Source organism: Columba livia, chromosome Z (assembly GCF_036013475.1).
Source record: "Columba livia isolate bColLiv1 breed racing homer chromosome Z, bColLiv1.pat.W.v2, whole genome shotgun sequence".
In the NCBI taxonomy this organism is placed as follows: Eukaryota; Metazoa; Chordata; class Aves; order Columbiformes; family Columbidae; genus Columba; species Columba livia.
This window is the reverse complement of record NC_088642.1, coordinates 54,203,313-54,229,085: the sequence shown is the minus strand read 5'-3', so window position 1 is coordinate 54,229,085 and position 25,773 is coordinate 54,203,313. Positions and strand designations below refer to the sequence as shown.

The 25,773-nt window shown below is 38.6% G+C and overlaps 1 protein-coding gene across 1 annotated transcript in view; it reads right to left on the bottom strand.

Moving 5' to 3' along the window:
* The window catches only part of FRMD3 (FERM domain containing 3), a 149,395-nt gene that overhangs the window by 62,628 nt on the left and 60,994 nt on the right, over positions 1 to 25,773 (bottom strand). Inside the window, exons 2-3 of the mRNA XM_065045916.1 lie at positions 19,019 to 19,123; positions 6,051 to 6,093 (exon numbers count right to left, since the gene is read on the bottom strand). Coding sequence (XP_064901988.1) covers positions 6,051 to 6,093; positions 19,019 to 19,123 — 148 coding nt within the window. The remainder of the gene's footprint in view (positions 1 to 6,050; positions 6,094 to 19,018; positions 19,124 to 25,773) is intronic.

Here is a 25,773-nt window from a genome sequence, read left to right as displayed (position 1 = left end):
CAGAATCGAGTTCCACTTACAAACCTGACAGAAGAGCCAGCCTGTATTAAATTAGCAAGAGCTCTTCCTCAGCAAAAAAAGGACTTTCAAATATTCTGGCAGATTTGTGCTTGAAATAGGGCAACAAAAAAGAACAGCTAATGCATGGCTCTGCAGGGCCATAGCCAGTATAAGTCTACTGCAAGACAGTAAAAATTGACTGAATTTTACCCAACAAAACAATCAAAACTTTGGCTGTGATAAAAAGAAAAAAACCAACAAAACAAAAACCAAACAAAAACAAACAACAAAAAAACTACCAACAAAAAGCAAACAAAAAAATGAGAGAGTTACAGTGGAAGAGTCACAGTCTGGCAGAACATGGTAATGACAGAAAAGCAATAGCTGCCCCGTATGCAAGGAGTATAATTGCAGTGAAAGGATGGCAATACATTGCACTAAAAAATAGACCACATTCAGTTAACAGCAAAGGTTATAATAAGAAATGTTTTCCTTGTAGCAAAAGGACAGTATATGACAAAAGTATATACAGCAGTATGCACAGAATATGCAGGAGATTTGGCAAGGCAGTTGGAAGCCTACTTTGCAAATCTTTTCCTGGACTCAGTCTTTTGTAACAATATTCCTTCTCAGCACTGCAGCAAACAACATAAAACAAGCTCCTGCAGCCTGCTAAACTGAAGTCCTTTCTCAGCAACACCTGCAACAATGGCACAATCCCGGTAAGTAATTTGAAATGTTAAAAAGCATATGATCCCCATAATCCAGTTCATCTCTGGAGATAAGAAGGTACCCTGCAATTGCAGAAGGAAACAGGATCCTCTTTTTCTGTTTGTCTTTTCCAGTTAGAAAACCAGTCACCAACAACGAACACTTGAAAGAGGAAGGAAGGAACCCCCAAAGCAATCCACTTTCTTCTCCATCCTAATTTTGAAAAGGATTGTAAGCCTAATGTTCCTCCAAAAATGCATTCAATGATATATAAACATTTAGTAAGGCCTTTGTCTTGCAAATTTTACAGCACTGGAGAAACACACATGAGAAATTCATATTCTCTCATTCACTATATCTTTGAAGTGAAGAGCAAGACAGGCAGTGAATTGTATCAGCTCAAGAGATGAGATTGTCAAGCCAGACAGTTCCTCAGCTCCTTCAATGCAAAATTACTTTCTACCACTTACACATTACAGCGGAAACATTACCAACAAATGCTCCCAAAACATAACTCAATTTGCAGAATTACATTTTTTCAACACAAAACTAGCCTGAATATAGTCTGTTTTATAATAGCTACAAGCCTTTTCTTTCAGAGTGGTCCTTTATCTGTCAGATAAGGAGCAGCTGGTATAGTGAAATGCCCAAGGCTTTGTCAGAACTTCCTACCACCATAAGCTTTGCTTTCTCACTAAAAAAGATTCACAATTCCAATAATTTCAAAGGACTTTAGCATGGAGAATAGTAGTGATTGCAAACTTCATTGCAACTGGGCTATTAATTCGCCAGTATATGTGCCAACAGCACATAAGAGATAAAGGCAAAAGAACAAGTAAAACCATTTGAATGATATTAAATGCTGAAACTAGTCATGATCTAGTGCCTCATGAAGGAACTACACACACACAGTATGGAAGGTTTCCAGTCGAATGACTGTGTGTTTGTAAGGTTTATTTCAGTTGCATTTAACTAAGGCAGACTATCCAACATAACCTGAAATAGTAAGGATGTCCAAGCTAAAATCCAAACCTCTAACACCCTGACCAGAACAAAGAGGGCTATGGGACCTACACCTCTTGGCACAGACACCAATGTGTAAGGGACTGAGTCTCATACATGTTCATTTCTAAGTCCACTGAACCATTTGCCTTCAGTGTAGATGAAGAGCTTACAGCGAATAATAAGGCTAAGAAAAACCACACATTCATATTACCATTTTCTTCATAGAAAGTGAATCTGAAACAACAAGAAAAAAAATTAATGTAAGAGAAATTTGTTTTTAAAAGCTGCTGAAAAACTGAAAGTTTTAGAAGTGCAAACTAAAGAGGGAGAAGCATAGAAGAGTCTCAGCTGCCACTTTCGGGAAGCTTTCCTGTTTGTTTTTAACAACCTGCTTTTCAATCAGCACAAATACTAGCTTCTGTAATGAGCTGTACTGGCAGTGTTGTTCTTTTGATTAAACATGCAGTACAGATGGATACTGAAAGCCAAAAGCAGATGTTTAAATTATCTTCACAGCCCTGAGAATGCAATATTGCAGAAAACTTTCTGCATCTCTCCTTGATGTTACATATTCTCTGATCTACACTACCCTACAACAATTAGTGGTCACTTGGTCATTAAAACAAACAAACAAACAACAACAACAAAACAACACACACACATTACACTCAAATCATCTTCATGTTCACTAATGCTGAAGAAGGATCTCTGGGAAACTCTAAGGCATATGCTGTTATTTTGATATACTTCTTCCCTTACCAAATGAATCAGCTGTTTATGCATACCACTTGCTAAGCATGTTTAAGACAGAACACTACTCAGTGATTTTATTTTATGCATAAAAGATATCTGATCTATCAAGATCATAAACCCCAAACTGTGGGCTCTTCCTCATTGTGCTCAATGGATTTTCATCAACAGTTACAATGATGCTTTAAAGCATGTTATTAAATCTTTTTGAGGATCATAGGTAAAGGATATACAGCATTCAGATTAGTGCCTGAATAATCACACAAAACTGACTGTTTTCACTGTGCATGGATTTATGAACTTCATATTTGATTAAACTCTTTATTAGATTTGTTCCAAGACATGAAAACTGATGACAAGTTTGCTGAGATTTAAGAAAGTTTTGCACAACCGATCTCTGCATCTGACTTCTTGCTTCCCATGATTCATTCCACCTCCTTTCACATTTTATGACAGCATTAGAGACTAAGGAAATTGACTTAACAAATTCCGGTGGCCTGACACAGGAGAACATTCTTTTTGCACCACTCTCTCAGATCTCCTGAGATGCAAGGCAGCAAGAAAAACACGTGACTTTTCAACTTCTGCACATCAGAGCAGCAGAATTGATTCTGTTCTACTGTCATCAAGAACAAAACCCATATAATTGGATATTTGCCTGCCACAAAGCAGATTACATGATAGCTGCATACTTATTATACAGAATAACCTTTAAAATTAATGAAAAAAAGAGAGAGGGGAGGTGCATGGTAAAACTCTGTTCTTTATTTAAATATAGGTGTTGATGTGACCGGCATGATCTACAGTAAGATATTCCTAGACAGAAAATAAGTTAAAAAAAAGTAAGATGGCCAAATGGAGAGGAACTTTACTGTTGGCACCTGGGAGAGAGTAACAGAGTGCAGAAAAACATGTAAAAGAAGAGAAGAACTAGTTTTAAAGCATCTTTATGAAGAACCACAAAGATGCAGCTACCTTAGGCAACCTTGCAGAGAGCTTTTCAACACACTAGTGGAAGCATGGTGTTCACAGCCACTGATAGCTGGCTGCCAACCAGCTTCAACCTGTACAACAAAATTGGTGTGGTTCAGAATATTTCTCAGAGACTAAAACTTCCCTTCTCAGGCAAAATTAGTGGTAAAAATGGCTGAGGCACAGACCTAGACTTTACACATCATGTTACGACAGAAACATCTCAGTGAAAATGGAAAATACAAATGTAGATGCTAAAACAAAAAAGATACCACACCTTCATTTTTCTCATGTTGCGCAAGGCCACATTTAAATATTCTTTCATATGTGGCAAGACAAAACATAAAATATTTTGGAAGATTCATTTTGATTTATCCTAGTATTACTAAATATGAACTTAAAGCAATCTTTGCCAAAGCTAAACGAATTAATATGGTAGCACATCACACAAGAACCTATGCAGATTTCAGAGCTTCGAACACAAAATATTCAGTCCCACTGACAGAATATAGCTGCCAAATTGTGATTTCTGTACAACCTGACAATACAGAGGGATTCTGCTTGACATGGCTATACATGGGGCCACCACCAAAGATCCACTTTGAGCAGTCTTCTTGGTGCAGCAGGACTGCACTGCCATCTCAGGAGAATTCCCAGGACTGAGAGCCCTCACCATCTCCTTGGTGAGTGAGTATTTCTTCTGGATGTTTGCTTGAGTAAGCCCTCAACCCCCTTCAGTGAGCAACAATTTCTTCTGGGTACCCTTGACAGATTTTCCTCTTTGTGAGTGTGATGTGGAGCATTATTCTTGTGTGTCAACATGCAGTAATAAGAGCCCAACTGGTGAAATGAACCTGCAGTGCTGTGATAAACGTTATTATAGTGCTGACTGGTTTGGGGATTGTCCCTGTTCTTCATTGGTTTCTGTTGTTTGGTTTGGTATTGCCATGAAACAAAGCTTGTGTCTATCCTTGCTTCAAATTAGTATTTGCAACTGCATGACACCTGATAGCAAAACACCTTTGTTAGTGTCTCATTCTCTCTTGCTGTTGCTGTTGAGACCTTTTCACCATGATAAATAACCTTATACTAGCTGCATTTTATTTTGCTTTTTGTTTATGCATTCATTTTTCAGTCTTCAGAGTCCTGATCAGGAATCTACCCCAAAAGCCACACATGTCCTCTGATGAGACTATCACACCACTACATCTATGGAATTTATGGAGTAACTTCAATCGGATCTAAGCATCATCTATATGAAGATAGAGTTGTTTTGAATAAATCGAAACACTCTAAGTACATCTTTTGGAAGAGTTCCTGAATATGTTGCTATGCAAAGTGCAACAAGAAGCACGAGAGCCTTACACTTTGTTGGGTGAAAGCAGTTATACAGATGCAGATTAGAGGATACTTTGAGGAAACTCTCTTCTACTTTTGATAACACAATGGAAGGAAGAAAGAGATAAAGATAATTCGTAATTAATATAGTATCTCTTTCCTTCCTTCACTAGCATTGCAGAGGAGCAGAACTTAGTTTTAGCTTGATGTTGTTTAACTTATTTTATACCAGATATCACTCCAGCTACGTAAACACCAGATACGAACAGTTCACACTGAATATGCTAGGTGCATGTTTATACACACATGCACACAGATGTTGCAATACATACTATTGCTTCATTAATGGAAGAACTTTATGAAGCATTCCATGTAGTCCAGTCAATACCTAAAATTAAGAGTTCCTACAGTATCTTAAGCTCCATCACACTTTAAAACAAATGCATTATCTCCCACAGAATAGACGCCTTGTACTTATGCTTAAAACAGAAAGCAACTGCATACAAAGGGTATGTGAGTAAAATTCACGTTCATTTTGTAAACTAAGTAGATAGATAGACAACAGCTTTTATTAAACAAGACATAACTCCCAATGACCTAAATCAAGTCTCCAGAACTGCCAAACACTCTCTTCCACTGCCATATATAAACTTCTGAGTACTAAAGCAGTTCTGCTTCCTGAAGAAGTCTTCACAGTTGGCCCATTTCATAGGAAGGATGAGCTAAACCACAACATTCCAAAAACATAAATACATTCCTATTTTGAGGAGTCCTTTTGAAATAATGATTGATATTTTTCCACTTGACTGTGGCAGAAGCTCACTACCGAACGTGTAGCATTTGAGTTTGCTGGACTCTAACAATGATCTCAGACCAATGTTTTGCATTGTCAAGAAGCAGGGGGCAACAGAAAGGAACCAAACCAAAAAAACACAGAAGCAGATTGCCACACTCCATATCTCCTAGCTGCTGTGATTGCATCTGACTAAAAATAAGCCAGAACATACAGGTCTTCTTTCCAGATTTGCCACCGCACACACATCAGCTGGCCTTTGGCTCTAGCCTTGAGCAGTAAGAGAAAGCTACTGATGTGCAGAGCACTGTGAGGCAGTGAAATAAGAGTAGCACAGAGTTTTTAGGAGTCCAAATCAAACATGAAGGGCCTATTTGCACCAAGAAACAAATGAAGTATATTCTAAATTAGTGCATGGAATCACAGGAAAACCTTCAGGCATTTCAAAAACAGATTAAAAACATGAGCTCTCAATACTTACATTTCATTTGCTTGAAGATGGACTTGTTGGGCTCAAGCCAGTGCTGTAAAGGCAAAGTAGAAAGCAGAAGTTAATACATATCAAGGTATTCAGCACCATCATTGTAGATGTATCTGGCACTAAAAATAGGAAGTAGGACTGTTGTTTCACGGAGACACACACAAACTGGAAAAAGCACCGCCATACTGCTATAATACTGGAATTGCAATGTATATGCAGACTTGATGTTACCACTGCTTGTAAGATGTAGTTGAGACAAAAGTAAGACAAATATTTCAAAGACAAATTAAAAGGAGACAGGGTATACTGATTAGTTTGGAAGAGACATTTCAGTCTTACACTTTCAGCCATTTTTTTCCGGAAGAATGATCATATACGGTAGGACAGACTATTCAGAAACATCAACACTGCCTGTTCATTAATGCTGTCTTCTACAGTTCTTATAACTAAAGCATGTGTAAATACTGTATCTCAGTCAGCACCCTCATAACACAAGCTATTGTTCTTTTCTAGCAAGAACTAAAAATCTGAAGGGAAAAAGAGCATACTTTTCCATGAAATGTTACTCTACAGTCAGTCAATGAACAACAGCAACGTATGGATGCCCACTGGCTGGCGTATACCTTTCTAGGGAAAGACTGCAATGGCAGGAAGACTTCCATTTTTTTTTACTCTCCTCAAAAATAAACTCAGATGCCTTTGTGACAAAAAGCTAGGCTCACATTTTAGTTAAGAGCCTTAGTACATCTCCTGCTAACACTAGCTAAACTGTTCAGGAGGAGGCTTTGATTGGTAAAAGAACATGCTGATATTCAAGTGCCACTTCTGACCACAGCCAACACCATTTGTACGAGGATTTTTCCTGTAAGCAAAAAATCTCCACACTAAAATGAGATTTGTCCTACAGAAGCAGCTGGTCAAAAAGCACAGTATTCAGCTTTAATAAGCATAATCAACACGGGAAGGCCTTGCACTCACGAGTTCCATTTTTAACTCTTTCCTTACTAGCTCTAAAACCCTACAGTCTTCTGCAAAAAGAAAACCTACAATTTTTTTAAACCATATGTAATACTTAAAATATCCTACATCAGCTACTATTTTTCCTCATAACTTATAGTACAGAGAAAGGCCAGTGGAAGATATTTTGTAAGAATTGTTAATAGGTGACAGAAGATTATTATTTTAAAAATCATGACATCTCAAGAATTCATTCAAGATCGGGGTAACGGTCAATTAGTGTTCTGGAACAGAACTACTGACAAAACAAATACCTTGGAAAGAACATCTTCAAATATCTGCAAGTTGTATGCTATGGCTGCTCAGAAACTCCTGCATATAGTTTACAGTAATACTGGAGATAAGCACTACTGTGTATTTCTGTTTGAAGCTCACTTATCACTGAGAGGCAGATATGGAATCCTGGTGCTCAAAAACCCCAAACTTCAACCAACCATAACAACAAAAAACAATCCCACACCATTTCTTGGCCTTTTCCCCTCTCCAGAGTGTCTCTCTTTTTTGGTGAAAAGAGGAAAGAAAGAGAACTGAGAAAGTAATGACTGTTTTGCCAACTTACCAGAAATATCTAGCTCATTTCTTGTTTTAGATCATGCAGATAAATTATTTGCACATTCGGCTCTGAATAATGGGAGGTGATGGTTGTAGGCATTTTAAGAAATCTTATGCAGTCTGCAGTACTTTATAGATACATAATCCAGAACGAATTCACAGACAGGAAAGCAGTCAAGACAGAAAGATATGCAGGTTTACTTTCCTTAACCTTTTCATATGCCCACCCCACCACCACCAGGATATTGGCAGTCCTGGCTGAAGATTTAGACAGCAAAGAGGAACTTGGACACTGAGCCATGCCATACTGTTCCCAGGGAACAGACAGTTAAGAAGCATCTCACTATTTTCATTTAGCAGGATCACAACATGTTTTGTTTGATATTTCTTTTTGAAAAGTCGGGCTGAAATATTAGCACAGACCAGGTCAGCATTTACAGCTATCTGAAAAAGTCAATTACCTAGTCTAACAAAAAGTCAGAGGTAAAAAAAGCCATTCTGCAAATATGAAAGTCTCATAATTCACCATATGAATACAGAAAAGGGGGAAACATGGACGAAATTCCTTGTGCAGTGCATCAAACCCCTGGGAATATAGATTTACCCAACATGCCCAAAGGCAGATATGTTTCACTAAGACCGGAGTTCCACGGGTTAAAAATGGATTGAAAAGACACTGAGCAATTAAGGAGTCTAGACTTTCACTTGGAAGTCAAGGACCTGACAGGCAGTTTTTGTAAGCTCCGATTTCTGTGGTGACCTTCTCTTCATGGAAGATCGCAAAAGTGTAGGCAATTCAGCTGAATCTTCCAGAAAACACTGCAGTTACTTTATAATTTGCGGTGATTTTCAAAGACACAGCAATTAGGTGCTTAATGCTCTCTGTGTGTCAAGGGAAGATAAACACCTAGCCCTTGCTAGTACTTCTGAAAATAGCCACCTCTATATTTGTTTGCATATTCCGATTTGAGTTTTATGAAAGATTATCCCCTGAGTACTTCTCTTCCAGCCTTACAGCATTGACTATTAATAATTAATAACTATGCCTCATCTCTACTATACAGTATTCATGCTATATTTATTCCAAGATTAATTAGCTGTTATAGCTAGGATCAGATTAAGATTCCTATAAATTCATTGAAGGGTTTCTGCAGGAATTTCCAATTTAAAAGCATTTGGCTTTGAAAAATGCTTTTTCCATGTTTTTTTGTTTTGGTTTATTTTTTCCTTTTACCATTTTTGCTGAAAAAGAAAAAAAAATCCTGAGATGAAAGGAAAAGATAACATTTTAAGTTGGCTTGTCAGGCCAAATTGTAAAAGCACTTTAAATCATCAATGGCAAAATAATATTCATTACGACTGTATGCCAGGCTGCCTTGTGGGAACAGACCATAGACATTTCCAGCTCCTTCTTATAAGGCTAACACTCATAAGCTAAATAAAACAGACAAAATAAGTTGGACATAAACCTGGAACCAAAGACAAGAATTTTTAACCTCCGTCCTTGCAGTAAAATGTGTAAACTAGGGGGATGAAAGAAAGAAAGAGAGAGAGAGAAGGGAAGGGAAGGGGGAAGGGAAGGGGGAAAAGAAGAAGGGAGAGAGGAAGGGAGGAAGGAAGGGAGGAAGGGAGGAAGGAAGGAAGGAAGGAAGGAAGGAAGGAAGGAAGGAAGGAAGGAAGGAAGGAAGGAAGGAAGGAAGGAAGGAAGGAAGGAAGGAAGGAAGGAAGGAAGGAAGGAAGGAAGGAAGGAAGGAAGGAAGGAAGGAAGGAAGGAAGGAAGGAAGGAAGGAAGGAAGGAAGGAAGGAAGGAAGGAAGGAAGGAAGGAAGGAAGGAAGGAAGGAAGGAAGGAAGGAAGGAAGGAAGGAAGGAAGGAAGGAAGGAAGGAAGGAAGGAAGGAAGGAAGGAAGGAAGGAAGGAAGGAAGGAAGGAAGGAAGGAAGGAAGGAAGGAAGGAAGGAAGGAAATAAATCTCAACCAGTTTCATTTTTGCCTCATGTATTTCACACTGTTGTTCATAAAGGTTGCTTTAATTGGATTATGGCCTGCACCATCAAACCAGCTTTGCTTTATATTTGATAGTACTTAACAATCACCAGAAATTATTTCTGGAGAAGCCTGATGGCATGTTAGCAACACAGTTGTTGCCCGATGGAGAAGAAAAGACTGTGATCTTAACCCAGCTAACACCTATTACCAAGGATCCTGTGAGGAGATCCATGTTGAGCACTGCCCATTTCTAATCGCTTCTGCTGAAGAAGGTTTGGGTAGCAGCTGGGTATCTAGATGGTCAGGCAGATGTCCTCACAGAAGCAGAAGGCTTAAAAACACTTAGAGATCCTGAAGGTCAGTCATGGGAGAGCTACTGAATCTTGGTGCTTCACGTGCCAGTGGTGAGTAAGCAAACTATTATAGATATCACTTTTGGTCCAGGGATCCTAAAATACACTAAGAAATGCCTCTGACTAATGTTTCACTGCGACTGCATGCTGTGTTTCAGACTAAGGCAATTTTCACTTTGTAAATAAAGCCCTCACCTCTGATCAGCCTTTAAATGGCACTGAGTAGTCATTAGGGAGGCCAGGTGTGTTCTTGCTTACCCACAAGAAACGAGCAGCTGATGTGCTACCAGCTTCCACAGCAAAAGCTGAGGATAAGCAAGGACACCATGCAAGGGTAAAAGCACCATTCTAGAAAGTCGTATTTTAACTCCACAAACACCAGTGTGCTTTTAGTAAAGACACTTCAGCCAACAACATGTTTGAAATGAAGTCATACACTGAGAAGTTCAGACAGGCCTGAGCTTGGTCTGAGTATAGCACAGGATTAAGGGGTTTAGAATAAGAAGCAGGCAGGAGAGAGGACAAGATGTCCCATATCTGTTCTTACAGCCCTTGTAACAGGTCGGGTGTCATTAAAATCCCCACACTGTTCTTCATCTACATTGCAACAAACACTACAGAGCAAATATGTGTTCTCCAGTCTGCTCTTGCTATAGACTCCTGCATAGACTGGCACAAACCAAAGCCCAGCTCCTAAAAAACTGCCAAGCCAAAAGCAGATGCTTGGGACCTGACCAATCAGAAGTCCAATGAATTCAATGAAAAATCTCTCTCCTCTTCCAATACAAGAGCCTTTTGATTTAGTCCCTGTGTTTGCAAGAGAAGCAGAAATCAAAGGTCAATCAAAAGTGGCGAAATGCCGTGAATACTTCAGTCCCCCTTGGCAAGCAATAGTCAGGCAAGTGCTCAGATGTGCATAGAGCAAAACAAAACCAGAAGACCTTGCAGATGTTAGAAGAATATTCTAGCCAGGCAAGGTCTGTATTTGAAGACTTTGTTAGAGAGAAGAGAGCAGGAGAATGGAGATACATACTGAAACACTTCTAGAAAAGTAATAAAATTAACTTTATTTAAGCCTCAACCTCATATTACTCTTGACAATACTTAACCTTCTCCTTGAACAAAAAACAAAATCAAAATCAATTTGCATCAGCCTCAAGGCAGTGGCTTGCACCAGGTCACTGCCTGAGAAAAGTAACAGTAACAGTATCCAAAGCTAATGGCAGCTCAGACATGGGAATTAATTGGGTGCCCACTCTATACCAGCACAACAGATGACATATGACCCACAGCACCCTGCATGTCTCCATCTTCACGCCCTGAGGCTGACACTATTTTTTCATGCCTTAGAGGAACTCTATACCAAGAATATCAATATTGTTCTATAGCAAAAGAGCTGCTCCTCTGTACTGTTCCCTAAATCAGAGCATAGGCTCTGGTTTCTGGTATGTTAAGCAGGAAGAAATTACGTACATTGCTATCACAAAAATGAATCTGGTTCAGAAACAGCACCATGCACTGGAAGAGAATCACCATTTGTATGATTCTGAGCTGGAATTTATTAAATAAATTTCCAAATTCTCACTCTCTTATTCCTATTACACCAAAATATTCAGAGAAACTTCAGTGCTGTAAGTTGGAGTAGCTCAACTGATACATAATCTCTACATATTTGAACATCTGGACTTAACATCTGCATATATTGATGTATGTATAAGTGACTACATGCTCACAGCCAACAGGTTCACAATTGATGGAAAAAACACCTTTACCAAAATCGCCTGCAGAGTGATTTTGTTCACAAGGTTACTAATCTTCACACAAGATATTTCAGCTAGTAGCATTACTGCTGAATTAAGAGCATATGTATAATCACACAACTACTCATTTGTTTCAAGATTTTGTTTAATACATAAATGTACATCTATGGGCAAAAGCAGGTATCTATTTAAATCAGTACTTTTTCCCTGAAAATGGCCTGCAGCAGACAGAAAAAGAACAAGAGTAGTATCTCACATCATCTTTACCAGTTTTTTTTCTACCAGATTTCATTAAAATTTGTTTGTAACTCTTCATAGACTTTCACCAATTTGTCTAAACACTTTTTAAAAATTATTTTTGGCAGCTACAATAACGAATTGTATGACTAGGTATGGTATTTTTAAAACTACTTCTCAATACCAATTGGTTTATAATTTCCTTCAGTATGTTTTAGTTCTCTTCTAAGAATTACAGGGCAATCTTTCCCTGATCACCATCTCCAAGTCATTTTACATCATTTAATCTCTCTCATTCTCTTTTGCTCATTCTGTTGCTCTATCATTCATTTTCTCTCACTCACCTCTTTTCCTAGCTAAATTATTTCAGATCAATACATCTCTCTTTATATGAAATCAATTCCTACTTGATATCATTCACATGGCCATCCTTGTTCCTTTTCCAGTTCTACTACACTTTTTTGAAACAGCATGACCTGAACTGCAGACACCAAGCAGGGTCATAGTAGGACTTTGAGCAAAAGCACATAATTTTTATGATAACTCTGTCCAGGAGGAGAAATTCATACGCATGAAGAAGCATCAAAATTTTAATTAATCTATGGCTCAGTCACTCTGGTGTTTAGCCTATACTATTTCTGCTCTACCTCTTCAAAGCGACGGGAAAGCTCAAAACTAGCTCTCTTTATGTAGCTGTATGGAGCCTTAGGAGTGATTACAGAAAGACATAGCTTTGTTAAACTGAGATTGCAAATTATTTGTTGTCTCTTTCTGCCAACCTTCACTGCTCTCATGTGGGACTAAGAGCACATTTTTTAGAAAATGCATTGAATAGCTGTTACTACAGTAAAGATCAGCTGTGCTCAAGACTTGCTGACCCTGTCAAAAGGTCTTTTAATTAGGCACTGTTGTACATTTTGTGGACATGTCCCATTAAAAACAGAACTGCTACTTAAAGAAATTCATTACTCACAGACAACAGACAAGACGCTCCAATTTCTTTCACTAGTAAATACTGGGACAATGCTGAACAACTTAGGTTATAGGATTAAACAAATACTCTGTCCAGGTCCACTGCAAGCGAACACAAACTGAACTCCCCAGAAGCCTTACTAGTTAAATAAATGTGTAATCTGTCAAAAAACTCCCCGCATGTGGAAGAACCTACCAGTTTTCAGTACATCTGAGCTTGAAAGCAAAATGAGAATTGTATTTGTGGTAGTTCTCCAGGGGGAGACTGGCAGAAGCACCAGCAAATCTATATAGTGCACAACGTCATCTTTCTAACAATGCACAGAGCCAGGCTCTGTGCTCTGGAGAAATCAGAAAACCCCACTGTGTTCACAGACACCATTCAAGATTGGCTACATAGTGGGAGTGTATTCACACAGCAGTTTCTCTGATTTGAAGGTTTTGTTTTCATACTGACAGGCATACACGCACAGAGCTAAAACTACTGTGCTGCTGTGCTGCTCCCAGACAACACTGTAGCACACCCAAATAACAAAGCTTCTCAATGCTTCAATGTGATTATGATCTTAAACATTCCTGCAGCAACTGGTGAAACTTCACAGTAGCTTCAGGGTCCTACAAAGCCTCTTCACAGCACCTAACTCTTTCAACCTACCCCATGGGTAGCTCCCAAGGTACTTCTGCCTAAGTACCACCTCGTATTTTCACATTCAAAAGCATGTGCTCGAATCCACCCATTGGGGAAGGCTGCGGGGAAAGGACACTTCAGTATTTCCAGCTTCATATCATGGCACTCCTGAAGAGAATAAATTTCACTGTGCTACCACTTTTCTCCAGACCAGTCCTTCATTGCCCTCAACACCAGTGGCCTCTCTCAACAAGGGGTCCTCTCTAGTGACAGATACTGAACAGCAGCTGCATCACTTCATCCTAGGCTATCTGGCACAGAATTAGTCATGCTGCATTTCCTCAAAGGTGACAGTGTGATAACTGGCCTCAGTTTAATAGCTATCACATGAACATATACCAACAGGTAGTTCAATGAGTAGCAGCATCAGTAACACCTCCTCCAGGTATGTCTCCTATTTGAAACTACTTATTTCAAAAAAATACAAGCTCAAAATTATGGTTTCTGAGTTCTTATACTGTCTCTCTCAGCTCTTTCTAGATTCTCTATGGAGTGGGTGTGCCCTATAGAGTTTCCCTCAGTGAGAAGAATAATAGAGTTTTCCCCACCGATGTGATAGCTTATCTTCATGAAACCTTACAGGAACCTAATGTTTGAGACCTATATCCCAGCCAAATTTCACCAAAATTGGCTTCGAAAGTTACTAAAAATGACCATTGGGAAGAAAAGTAATGTGATCCCATATACCTAGTTTTCTCAGAAATCCAGGCAAAAAATTCAACAGTTAATTCATGAACCCTAGGAACTCATTTGTTCCCAGCATAGCACCACTAGACATAAAATGGCATACTGGAATTTACTGCATACTTTCAGTACAATCCTGGCTTTTCTGAAGTTATCCTAAGGCACAGTTTCCCAAAGCAACATCCAAATATGACACTAGAAGATAAAACAGCAGATATAGTGTAGAACCTAGAGTCTTTAACTGCTTGTTCAATTTGAGGTCATTGGCATTGTTACTCCTCTGCATATCCAAAAACATAAAAAAGCTACTGTGCTGCCTTCTGTTAAGAGTGTCTTCCAGAGTATCTTTTTGGTCTGGAATAGAAAATAGAAAAATATAGAAAATTTTACAAAGTTTAAGTATGCCTAAAATATCCACACGTATGTAATCACACAGAAGGAAAGGTTTATTACAAAAGTGGAGCTGAGGGGAGGAAGGAGTATCCATTATAAATTACTTTTAAAATAACCTATAAAAACAACAGCTATTTCCCACCACAGTTTTTCCCCATTGTTTCAACCTAAGGCAATTAGCTCAATTATCTATATTTTTCACATAGCCAGAAGTTCTGAATGTTCTAAACATAAATACTGAAACATCTCATTTGAAACATCTGAAATACTGAAGCATTTAATTTTTTAAATTCTCAAACTCAGTCAAGTATTTCAATACTTCTAAGTCAAAATGGTTCATTTTGGTAGCATACTCTGAAAGAAGACATTTAAGACAAATTAAATCCAGTAGTTTTGCCTGCTTGAGCTCCCTTGACAGATTACAAAACAAAAGGATGTCAAATTAGCATTTGGAGCAACTCTGCAACCTTTGCAGAAAAAAATTACAGACAAAGAAAAGGGAAGCAAGCATCACTAGTAGACTAAATGCCAGCAGGGGTAATTCTGCATAATATTTTATATATGTATGTGTGTGTACACTATATAATAATATACTATTATGTCATATAGCTGAACTATTCAAAGGGCCAATCAAGAATAATTCACTAAAAGCCAGAATTAAATGCACAATTTTGGCAGTTTCATTTGGAACCACAGCTATAGCCCTTTCTGTGCAAAGACAGACACTATGCAGTGGAATGTAAACTACAACAGAGGCATTCAACATTTCCATGAAAATGGGCAAAGCAATATGAATTGTACATTACCTGCATCAGAATCAACAATAACTCTCCTAAAATAAACGTTATACTTACTTGGTTCAGATTTAATCACATATTCTTTGAAATAAACTTCAGAATATGATGCCTGGTCTATATCTCAGCCAATGTTTAATACAAACCCCCTCCATAAAATTATAGAGACCTCTCTTAAAATTCTTTACAAATCCAGTTACAAATTTTACCCCATTGCCTCCATTATGGCTGTTCCACATGCTGCAGCTCTCATTGGCTTTATTAAGAAATCCCATTTCTTGCATAAAATTCTTCTGATTTATGCTCTGACACACACATAACCGTATGCTCTTAGCCTTTGTTTTGCTGCACGAAATGGGGTATGCCCTTCCTTATATTATCTCAAAAACAAGCTCTCCATTCTCTGTGACTTTCTAATACATCTTCTCCCAATTCAGTTGAATTATCTTTCTTTAAATGCAGACATCTAGATCAGAACAGCTGGAGTCTCATTAGGGTGTAATGACATGAATACTTTCCTCAAAATACAGTCCTAAGAAGGGACAAACAAAATGTTTTCTTTCATCATAGCCACATCATGCCAGTGGCTTATTGGCAAAACCAAGCAATATTCATTTTATTCACTGTCCCACATCTCTTTATTTGTCTACAGAGCATTGAAGTAAATTGTCACACAAATTGTTGAACTGGCTTAGGGTGAACTATCACTCCTCTTCAAAGCAATTGTCCTCAGTCAAATCACGAGATTTAACTTTAGAAATAAGCTCTTGGTGAATTCCACCTAGAGATCTTTACTGAGCTACTGTTTCTGATTTGTAATACATCTACCCAATACATAAGAATGTACTGTTGTTAACATTTCTGCTTTTTACCTTGGTGGTACCTGCAAGAATTCCACAGAGCTTCGGAAATCTCTTCTATAGAGCTCTAAGTACTCTTTCCTGTAAGGTGGCTATGATGATGTAGTAACATTCCTCCTGTGACCCCACTACATTTTATACATGCTACAGCTTATAATCACAAACGTAAACAACTGCTCTTCTGTAATCTCAGAGTGTTTTGTTAACATACATTTCAGGCAGCTAAACTCACAACTGCTAAAATACAAAACCGCAGGAAGAGCAATCATCTTATCATTTCAAAATCCTTATTTCCTCTAGTTTTCTGCTGGCCCAGTTACTCATGAACTTCATCTAATTACACTGCCTTGACCTGAGCACAATTATTCATGTCCCATATTTGTTATTTGTTCATGTGAGAAGAATTGTAATTATAGTTTCACAGTCTTCTTGCATCTAACTGTGAGGTATTCCTGCATCTGTATCTGATACAGAGGCAGGACTCAGGTAAGTGAGACTCAACAAGATCAGAGATTCAAAAGAGCCAGATGACATAAAACCAGCATTTCTTTATTATAATATTTGTGTTCAGTTTAGTACTTAGGATAGGGTTTGTTGTAGAGGAAATATCCACTGTGAGGGAAAGCATTTTATGTATAAAAAAAAAAACAACAAAAAACAAACAAACAAAGAAAAAAAAACAGAGCAGAACAGAAGGACAATAGAATATACTATATATAAAAATTTCTTATTTTCATTAATTGTAATAAACCTAAGAGAAAAATTTATTTTTTCTTTCAACTCAGCATCCAGACCATTAAATAAGTCTGCATAAAGAAACGGCCCTCATAATTCACATCTAATTCATGAGACAGTTAAAAATCAAGAGCTAATAGCCAATTAGAGAAGTTATCCATATGCTTAAAAACATGATAGTAATTATAAATCATCATTTAAAAATGCATGTATGGAAAATGTATACTTAAGAAGTTTACTTAACAAAATCCAACTGAAGAGTGGGCCAGTTGATATATGCCATCCTACTACACAGGAAGGTGACAGTATTCTTAGTTATTGGGTATAAACGGAAATGAAAACCTAAGATTTTTTAGGTAAGAACATTAATGTTTTCTCAGATTGGCTTTTACTACTAACCAAGATAAAACTTAAGCTTCAATATAAATTATAATCTTCCATAAACTTAACATAGAATTAGCTGTACAAGATGTAGAAGAACAACTGTATAGCCAATGATAACATGATACTGCAGCGAATTTGTCAATATAGTTAACAGCTCTTTGAAACATGGAAAACAAAAAGAGTATGACATAACTGGCATCCCAAAAGAAGTAGGTTTTTAGAGGTTTTTTTCTGAAGCACTACTTTTTAAAAGTATTCTGCCCCCCACCCCACCCCGCAAAAAAACCCCACCTTTTACTAAAGCAACCTCTTGATTGATGTTAAGTAAAATAACTTTTCTGTAGCAATTTTTGAGTGACTGTCAGGGAAAGGCCCAACAAAAGTAACTATTCATTAAGTCCCACATAATTATAGCCTGATCCAGCACTTCACCTACTTCTATCAATTCAAACCAGGTGAACACCTCTATACCTTTAATGTTGGTGAAGAATTAAGTACACTGGTCAGAATATCTGCTAGTTATTTTGCTAATTATTTTGATTTTTAAAAAATGATGCAAAGGAAATGATCTGCTGTAGCTTTGCAAAGCTATTGCAATTCTATAAGGATGAGCAGAGGGTGATTCCCTATGTCTATTGATTTTTGCCAAAACAAAACAGGGTGTAGCAAGAGATACCCAGCAAAATGCTTTTCTCCTCCTGAATCATAGCAGTTTCAAACTTGGTGATAATTTCCAGAGATTAAATGCAAGTATATGCCTCCATTATATTTAAAGACATATCTAAGTCTTAATCCTGAGACCAGCAGGACTACACAGTGAAGAAACAGTTCTGAGTTTCACTGTCTGTAGACTTCGGCTTCCTGTGTGGACCACACGTCCCTACTCTCAAACAGTAACAATCATCTGAAGTCAAACATGGAGTAGCCATAGTAAATCACCTATAGAACACAACCTGCAGGACCACCTTCCACCTAACAGACATGACTCACTGCCGTCCACAGAAATGCCTACAGCACAGGACTCTAAATTTTATTGCATTAATGTAAAGATGCTCATAGGGAGAACTAATCTGAAGAACTAACCACAACCTGACAAATCATAGCTCTTTTGTGTATAACAGATACCCAAATCCATGCGCCCTGTGAAAAGCGGAATAGAATGACCACTTTTAGCTGCTAAACTCAATAGGATTCCTGTCTACATCTCCCAAGAAGCATAGTATACAGAAAAACAGAAAACGCAAATTCCAGTGCACTGTGAGAGCCCAGAGCTACCCTGTGCTATCTCTGAGTCATGCCCACAGATCTTTTCCATCATCACTGCCCAGGAGAACTATACAAATCAGAATATATCAGTTTACCTGAAACTAAATACATAAGCTGAGGTGAAAATTAATATAATAATGACAGACACTTTAGGAACCTCTATGGATTATGGCCAGAATATAGAGCCTCAGAGATACACTGCTTTGCATTAGAACTTGCCTGCTTGTTGAAAAAAAATCAATTTAGCATTATTTAAAAGCAAATGTAGTCAGAGTTCATATACATACCCTCTGCTTCTCAGGGTCAACGTATCGAATGCCAAAATAGTCTTTTTCCAGCAAGCTGTAATAGTTGCAGATGTGATCTATGAGAAACTGACCTTTAGTTTCCCTCTGTAAAAAGAGAAAGAATTGATATATTATTCTGACTATTCTGAACTTGCTGTCTATAAATATTTTAAACATCTAATCAAAGTGTCAAGGAAAATGGCACATGAAATTTGTTGTTATTCAGATGAGGATACGGATTTGAGCATTGATCTCCTCTAAAAGATGCAGAAGACTATTGATCAATATACTGCCTGCACATTCACAAATTTATTTGTTAAGAAAATATCATCACTATTCCAGCCTCAGGAAAACTCATGCTCTCTAATAGCTGCATATTTATAACATTTAATGTTACTACATAACATATTTCCACCTGATGCCTGGGTTTGTTGTGACACAAGTGCAGGACCTGGTACCTGGCCTTGTTGAACCTCATACAATTGGCCCACAGCCCAAAGACCCAGCCGGTCCAGATCCCTCTGTAGAACCTTCCTACCCTTGTACAGATCCACACTCCCACCCGACTTGGTGTCATCTGCAAACTTACTGAGGGTGCACTCGATTCCCTTGTTCAGATCATTGATAAAGGTATTAAACAGAACCGGCCCCAGGACTGAGGGAATACCACTCATGACTGGCTGACAGCTGGATTTGTCTCCGTTCACTACAACGCTTTGGGCCCAGCCATCCAGCCAGTTCTTTATCCATCAAAGAGTACACCCACCCAAGCCATGAGGTGCCAGCTTCTCGAGGAGAATGAGACATGCTTCAAGACTGAAGAGTTAGAAAATAACACAGTCCATTAATTACTGTTCTATTTTCTTATCTTTAAAATTAATAAGGAATTCTGATGCAGATACGATTGTTCATCCTTTCATTCACACCACTGAACATACAGATGAAATAAATAAAAAAAACCTCTCAGTTAAGGCACTGACAAAGAGCTGCACAGTCCTTCCAGTGCACCAGGGCTCCTCTGGCCACCCACTCCCCTGCCACACGGACCTCCTCTCCTCCCAGATTCACTTCCAGCTGCAAGGGAATTGCTAATTTCTCTACAGGTTTTTTTTTTTCCCTAGACGTGGGGGCTCTGCTTCTCTTCCTACTTGTAAGCCACCTACTTCCACTACCCCTTCCTTCCTCCACCTTCTATTTCTATTGTAATAACCCCTAACTGTGTATCCTTTACTCTTCCATATGCTTCTGCTTGGATGATATCACTGCTTGGTCTGCACCACGGTATTTATGCATTTTGTTTTCCTATTTTTAAACAGTCAGTGCCAAAGGATGTTAACCTCACTTGTCAGTGTTCTGTGCTCACTGAACCTCATGCTTTCTGGCCTGCACTGCTACTTTTTTCTCTGTATCATTGCTGCAACAGGTTTGCTTCTGTAATTGCTTCTTTCCAGCCTCAGGACATTTAAAAACCAGCATTTTTGATGTTAAGAGTGCTTAACACATATACTGACATTTTTCTGTACTGTACCCAGTTACAAGTATGGGGATGCTAGTGACATCATATGGAAAACCTTCCTCAAAAAGGTAAAGCTGGTATCAAAGATTGAAGAGTACGAAAGGAAAACTGCCATTCTCTCTGTGACTGCCAAAAAAAAAAGGTCTACACTAAGGTCTACACTTACACAGTCATATCTCAATGAAGTATTTTCTCGCTTAAAATCTTGGAAGTGTCTGCAAACTTTTGTGACTATGTGATAAGAAAGACTGTCAAAATATTAAGACAAAATTGCACAGTGACATTTCAATATAAAGGCAATAGTAAAAAATTTGAGCACAGATATTCAAGTGGCACACAGTTTTAAGCTGAAGCTACAATGAACTAAATATAATTGGGGAATAACAGCTCTTAGGTGACTCAGGTACAGTCAAACATGAAAACAGATTTTAAGGACAACAGTGTACAAAAGAAATCTGGGTTTTAGAACACTGAAAATGAGGAAACCAGACTAGTCATATTTTCATCTGCCAACATTAGAGGGTGTTACTGGAAGAACAGTCAGTAAATCTACCAACTTCTATAGGTTCCATTCTAATCCATCTAAAAAGCCCTTTGCTTCACCCACCCAAATAATCACAATTTATCTTAAGTCCTTGAGGAATCTGTTAAAAGGCTAGGGCATGCATGGTGTTTTTCAGTCCAGTAACAACACTCCCTCTCTAAAATGAATTGATGCCCTAGTTTTCCTGCTTGGAAGCTACATGATGGAAATGAACCAAACAAAAAAGAGCAAACGAACAAAAGCCTCTGAGCAAAATTCATGTTCTAAGAATCCTTAAGCCCTCTATAGATAAAGAAAAGGGACTGGTTAACAACATCACCCTTGGTTAGTATACACTTCAGTTAATAGTGCTACTCAGTCAGGCTTCAAGTTCCATGTGATTTATTACCAGATACAAAAAAATACTGAAGATGGATAAACATAGCTAAATAGGTACATACATAATGTAATGAGTGTTCTCATAAGAAATGCGGTTGTAAATGTTCCACTATTATGCTTTTTAAACACATGAAATTTTTAAAAAATCAGATTATAATTGATACACAGAGGATAATACTTCTTGTGGCACACAGCACCTCAAGTCTGAATTCATGATAGACAGTGTGGCAAGAAGGACGGGCAATGGTATTCATTTTGTTTTCTGCATCAGCATCCATAAACATTTTCTACATTTCTCTAACAATTCTCTGAAATCTCCTGAGGTTTATAATCTGATTATCTTCCTTGTGTGTTCCTTGATACACTTATTACATATTATAGTACAAAAGAATATATTAAATCCAAAGCTTATTCTCATTTGTGAAAGAATATGGATAAATTAAATTAGGAACTGCCAGTCATCCACAACAGAGCACAGGAATGGATCTGGGTCACAGAATAATGAATATAAAACATTGCCTGATATTTCAGACAGTTGCCATATAGCTTTCCAATTAAGTGATCCTTTAAAGGAAAAAAAAAAAAAAGAAAATACACCACAATGCTGAAACCCTGCTATACCAATAAAATACTTTGCAGCAATTCAGAAAAAATATTTTTATGCTACATTTCAGCATGTTTGTCAGAACAAGAAAAAATGACATCATAAAAAAGCTGCTACTTGAAACTCTGCTGAAAAATGTCAGCAACAGACCACAGAAATCTGAGAGCAAAAATCAAGTCAGACTTAAATAAAAAGCTTCACAGCTGAAATCCTTGATAATTATACCGCAGCTCACCCAGAAGTCATCAACTATTCTCAAGTACAGAAAACTAACCCAGGCAGAAACAAGAGTCACAAAAGTGTATAAGCAAGAGAACCAAAATGTCCTGGATTGTAATCAATGCATTTTTTGCAATGGATGAAAACCAAGTTAAACAAGCCACTTTTTTATAAGTCCATTAATTTATATACAACATCTGGCTATTTCAACTGAGATATATTTTCTTTCAGAGTCTTGTAACCCATAGCCTATGAAAAGTTGATTTTAAAATGGCCCTAAACAAGGTACTATAATGTAGCCATTCCACACACTCACATAAAAATAGGCTTTTGGAGTTTCTTATAAATAATTTGAGGAATGACTCTCTGATTTGTTTAGATTAATTGGCACAAACAAGATGGGTATGTTTTTCCTAAGGCTGCATTTGAATATCTGACCTTAATACCACTAAAATCCCACAACAAGCCTCAACACACATGCAAGGGATATAATGCCATGTAAATGACAGAATCCCTTAACACAGAAGGTCAGCCCATAAATAACTGTTAAAGTCTGCTTTTTAAGCTGGATCAGAAGTTTTTTATTGAAACACATATAAAATTAAGCTAGCAGCTGTTACTGATAGAATTACTCAAAACAAGGGACATTTTCCACTCCAACAAAACATGAAAACATCATCATAAGAAGTCCCTCATTAATGGACTCACAGGACAACCCTGCTTCCTTAGCTCTAGGAACTGAGTAATACACTGCAGAGATGCTCCATTTTCATTACCACGCACTATTATTGCAGTTTCCATTTCTGCAACTCTGCAAATTTATGACTGAGTAACCCAATTCCTTCTTAACTCCCCTGTTATGCAGAAACTAATCCAAACAGAGATCACCATGGCTCTTGAGCAGCTTCAGTCTAACACAATCTCATGCTTGCTTTGGGGATTTCTTTTTTTATTCCTAGTTTCTTTGTGCAAGTTGAAAAGCAAGTAAGAGTATGTCTTGTTCTGCCAATTTATCCCTTCTCTGATGACGTAAAACAAGACCACAAGACATTTGTGACTGTTTCACAATTTTGAAAGTGAGAAGAAAACCATTTATAGCATTCAGTGAAGTATCCTCCTTATTTGCATCTGCTTCACTGTGGAGTTCTGTGTCTATTTATCTGAATGTCGTCACAAGGAAGAGCAAGAGTCACAAGCAGATTAAACACAACGCTTCTGCTCTGTTATCTAACTCCTGAAATCCTGCCAACTGCGCTTATCTCTGTCAGGAAGCCACTGACATTACTAAGAAGCAGTGCAGAGTCATAAACACAGTGTTTATTTGTATCAAGGATTTCAATCCTCATCCCACAAGTGTCTTTACTCGTGTGAAGAGTTCCCAACAGTGACCCTCTGTGTGAAGCTGCTCACATACTTAACTGTTTACTTCAGTGTAAATCCAGTTTAAAGAAAAAAAAAAAAAAAGAAAAGGAAAAAAAGAGTAAATTAAAACCACAATTGAACCGGTATTTATGTTTAAATGAATGGAAAGTCCAGGTTCTCAGGCAAGGCAAGAACAATGTCTGGTTTTGTATGCTTATTTTCTTTAGTGTGTAGCATATTTTGAAGGTCTATGGATGTAAAAAAATACCACCGTAAAATCAAAACTAACCAGGTCAGAAAAATGGACAAAACCAAGAAGTTCTTCTAAGACAAAAACATAATTTGAAAAGCAGCTTTGCCCATTGAAAACTGAAATTATATAGTTCTGTTGACAATAATTGACAAAATTTATGAAAAGCAGCAGACAGAGCAAAGCTGCCTCCTCAATTGCCACCTCTCACACTTCTGGACTTTTCATGAGAGAAATACACACAGCTAAGTTGAGGAGGTGTGGTGTAGACAATAGAGTAGTGAGGTGGGTTGCAAACTGGCTTAAGGAGAGAAGCCAGAGAGTGGTAGTCAATGGTGCGGAGTCTAGTTGGAGGCCAGTATCTAGTGGAGTGCCTCAAGGGTCAGTACTGGGGCCAATATTATTCAATATATTCATTAACGATTTGGACAAGGGAATAGAGTGTACTATCAGCAAGTTTGCTGATGACACTAAGCTGGGAGGAGTGGCTGACACACCAGAAGGCTGTGCTGCCATCCAGCGGGACCTGGACAGGCTGGAGAGTTGGGCGGGGAATAACCTAATGAAATTTAACAAGGGAAAGTGTAGAGTCCTGCATCTGGGCAGGAACAACCCCAGGTTCCAGTATAGGTTGGGAAATTACATATTAGAGAGCAGTGTAGGGGAAAGGGACCTGGGGGTCCTGGTGGACAATAGGATGACCATGAGCCAGCACTGTGCTCTTGTGGCCAGGAAGGCCAATGGCATCCTGGGGTGTATTAGAAGGGGGGTGGCTAATAGATTGAGAGAGGTCCTCCTTCCCCTCTACTCCGCCCTGGTGAGACCCCATCTGGAATATTGTGTCCAGTTCTGGGCCCCTCAGTTCAAGAAGGACAGGGAACTGCTGGAGAGGGCCCATCATAGGGCAACGAAGATGATTAAGGGAGTGGAGCACCTCCCTTATGAAGAAAGGCTGAGGGAGCTGGGTCTCTTTAGTTTGGAGAAGAGGAGACTGAGCGGTGACCTTATTAATGTTTATAAATATATAAAGGGTGAGTGCCATGAGGATGGAGCCAGGCTCTTCTCGGTGGCAAACAATGATAGGACAAGGGGTAATGGGATCAAGCTGGAACACAAGAGGTTCCACTTAAATTTGAGAAAAAACTTCTTCTCAGTAAGGGTGACAGAGCACTGGAACAGGCTGCCCAGGGAGGTTGTGGAGTCTCGTTCTCTGGAGACATTCAAAACCCGCCTGGACATGTTCCTGTGCGACCTCACCTAGGCATTCCTGCTCCAGCAGGGGGATTGGACTAGGTGATCTTTTGAGGTCCCTTCCAATCCCAAACATACTGTGATACTGTGATACCCTGAATCCCAACAGCCACACATCTTCCCTTTCATTGACAATTATTCTGCAGTTCAGTATTGGGGCCTGCCCTCCTACACAGAAGTGTGGCTGTAAAAGGACATCTGGGAGCAATTCTCTGTTCATGTCAGTTCGGGGACAGTTCTCATCGTGTTTTCATTTGTTTCCAGCAGCACAACACAAAAGTTCACTAAGCATCATTGTTGGACAGGGGCATGTGCCATGGGAATGGGGCTGATTTAATATCAAACCTTTGCAGCTGAATAGGGAGGAAGCCTGAGAGCACGGAGAAGGAAGGCAACCTGTCATGCACCAATTTTGCCTTATCTTCTGGATGAATTTTTAAGTCCTGCCCAAATAGGACAGAATCCTTATTCTGCAACAGCTGAGGCAGTGAAGTGGAACAGGCTCAGCTCCAAGTTGGCATCACCGGGCCAGCCCCACACCTGAAAACCTCCACTGCCCTGGGCAATTTTCTTACGGCTCTTTGGATTAACAGATTCACTGACATTACAATAACTACTGACAAAATGGATA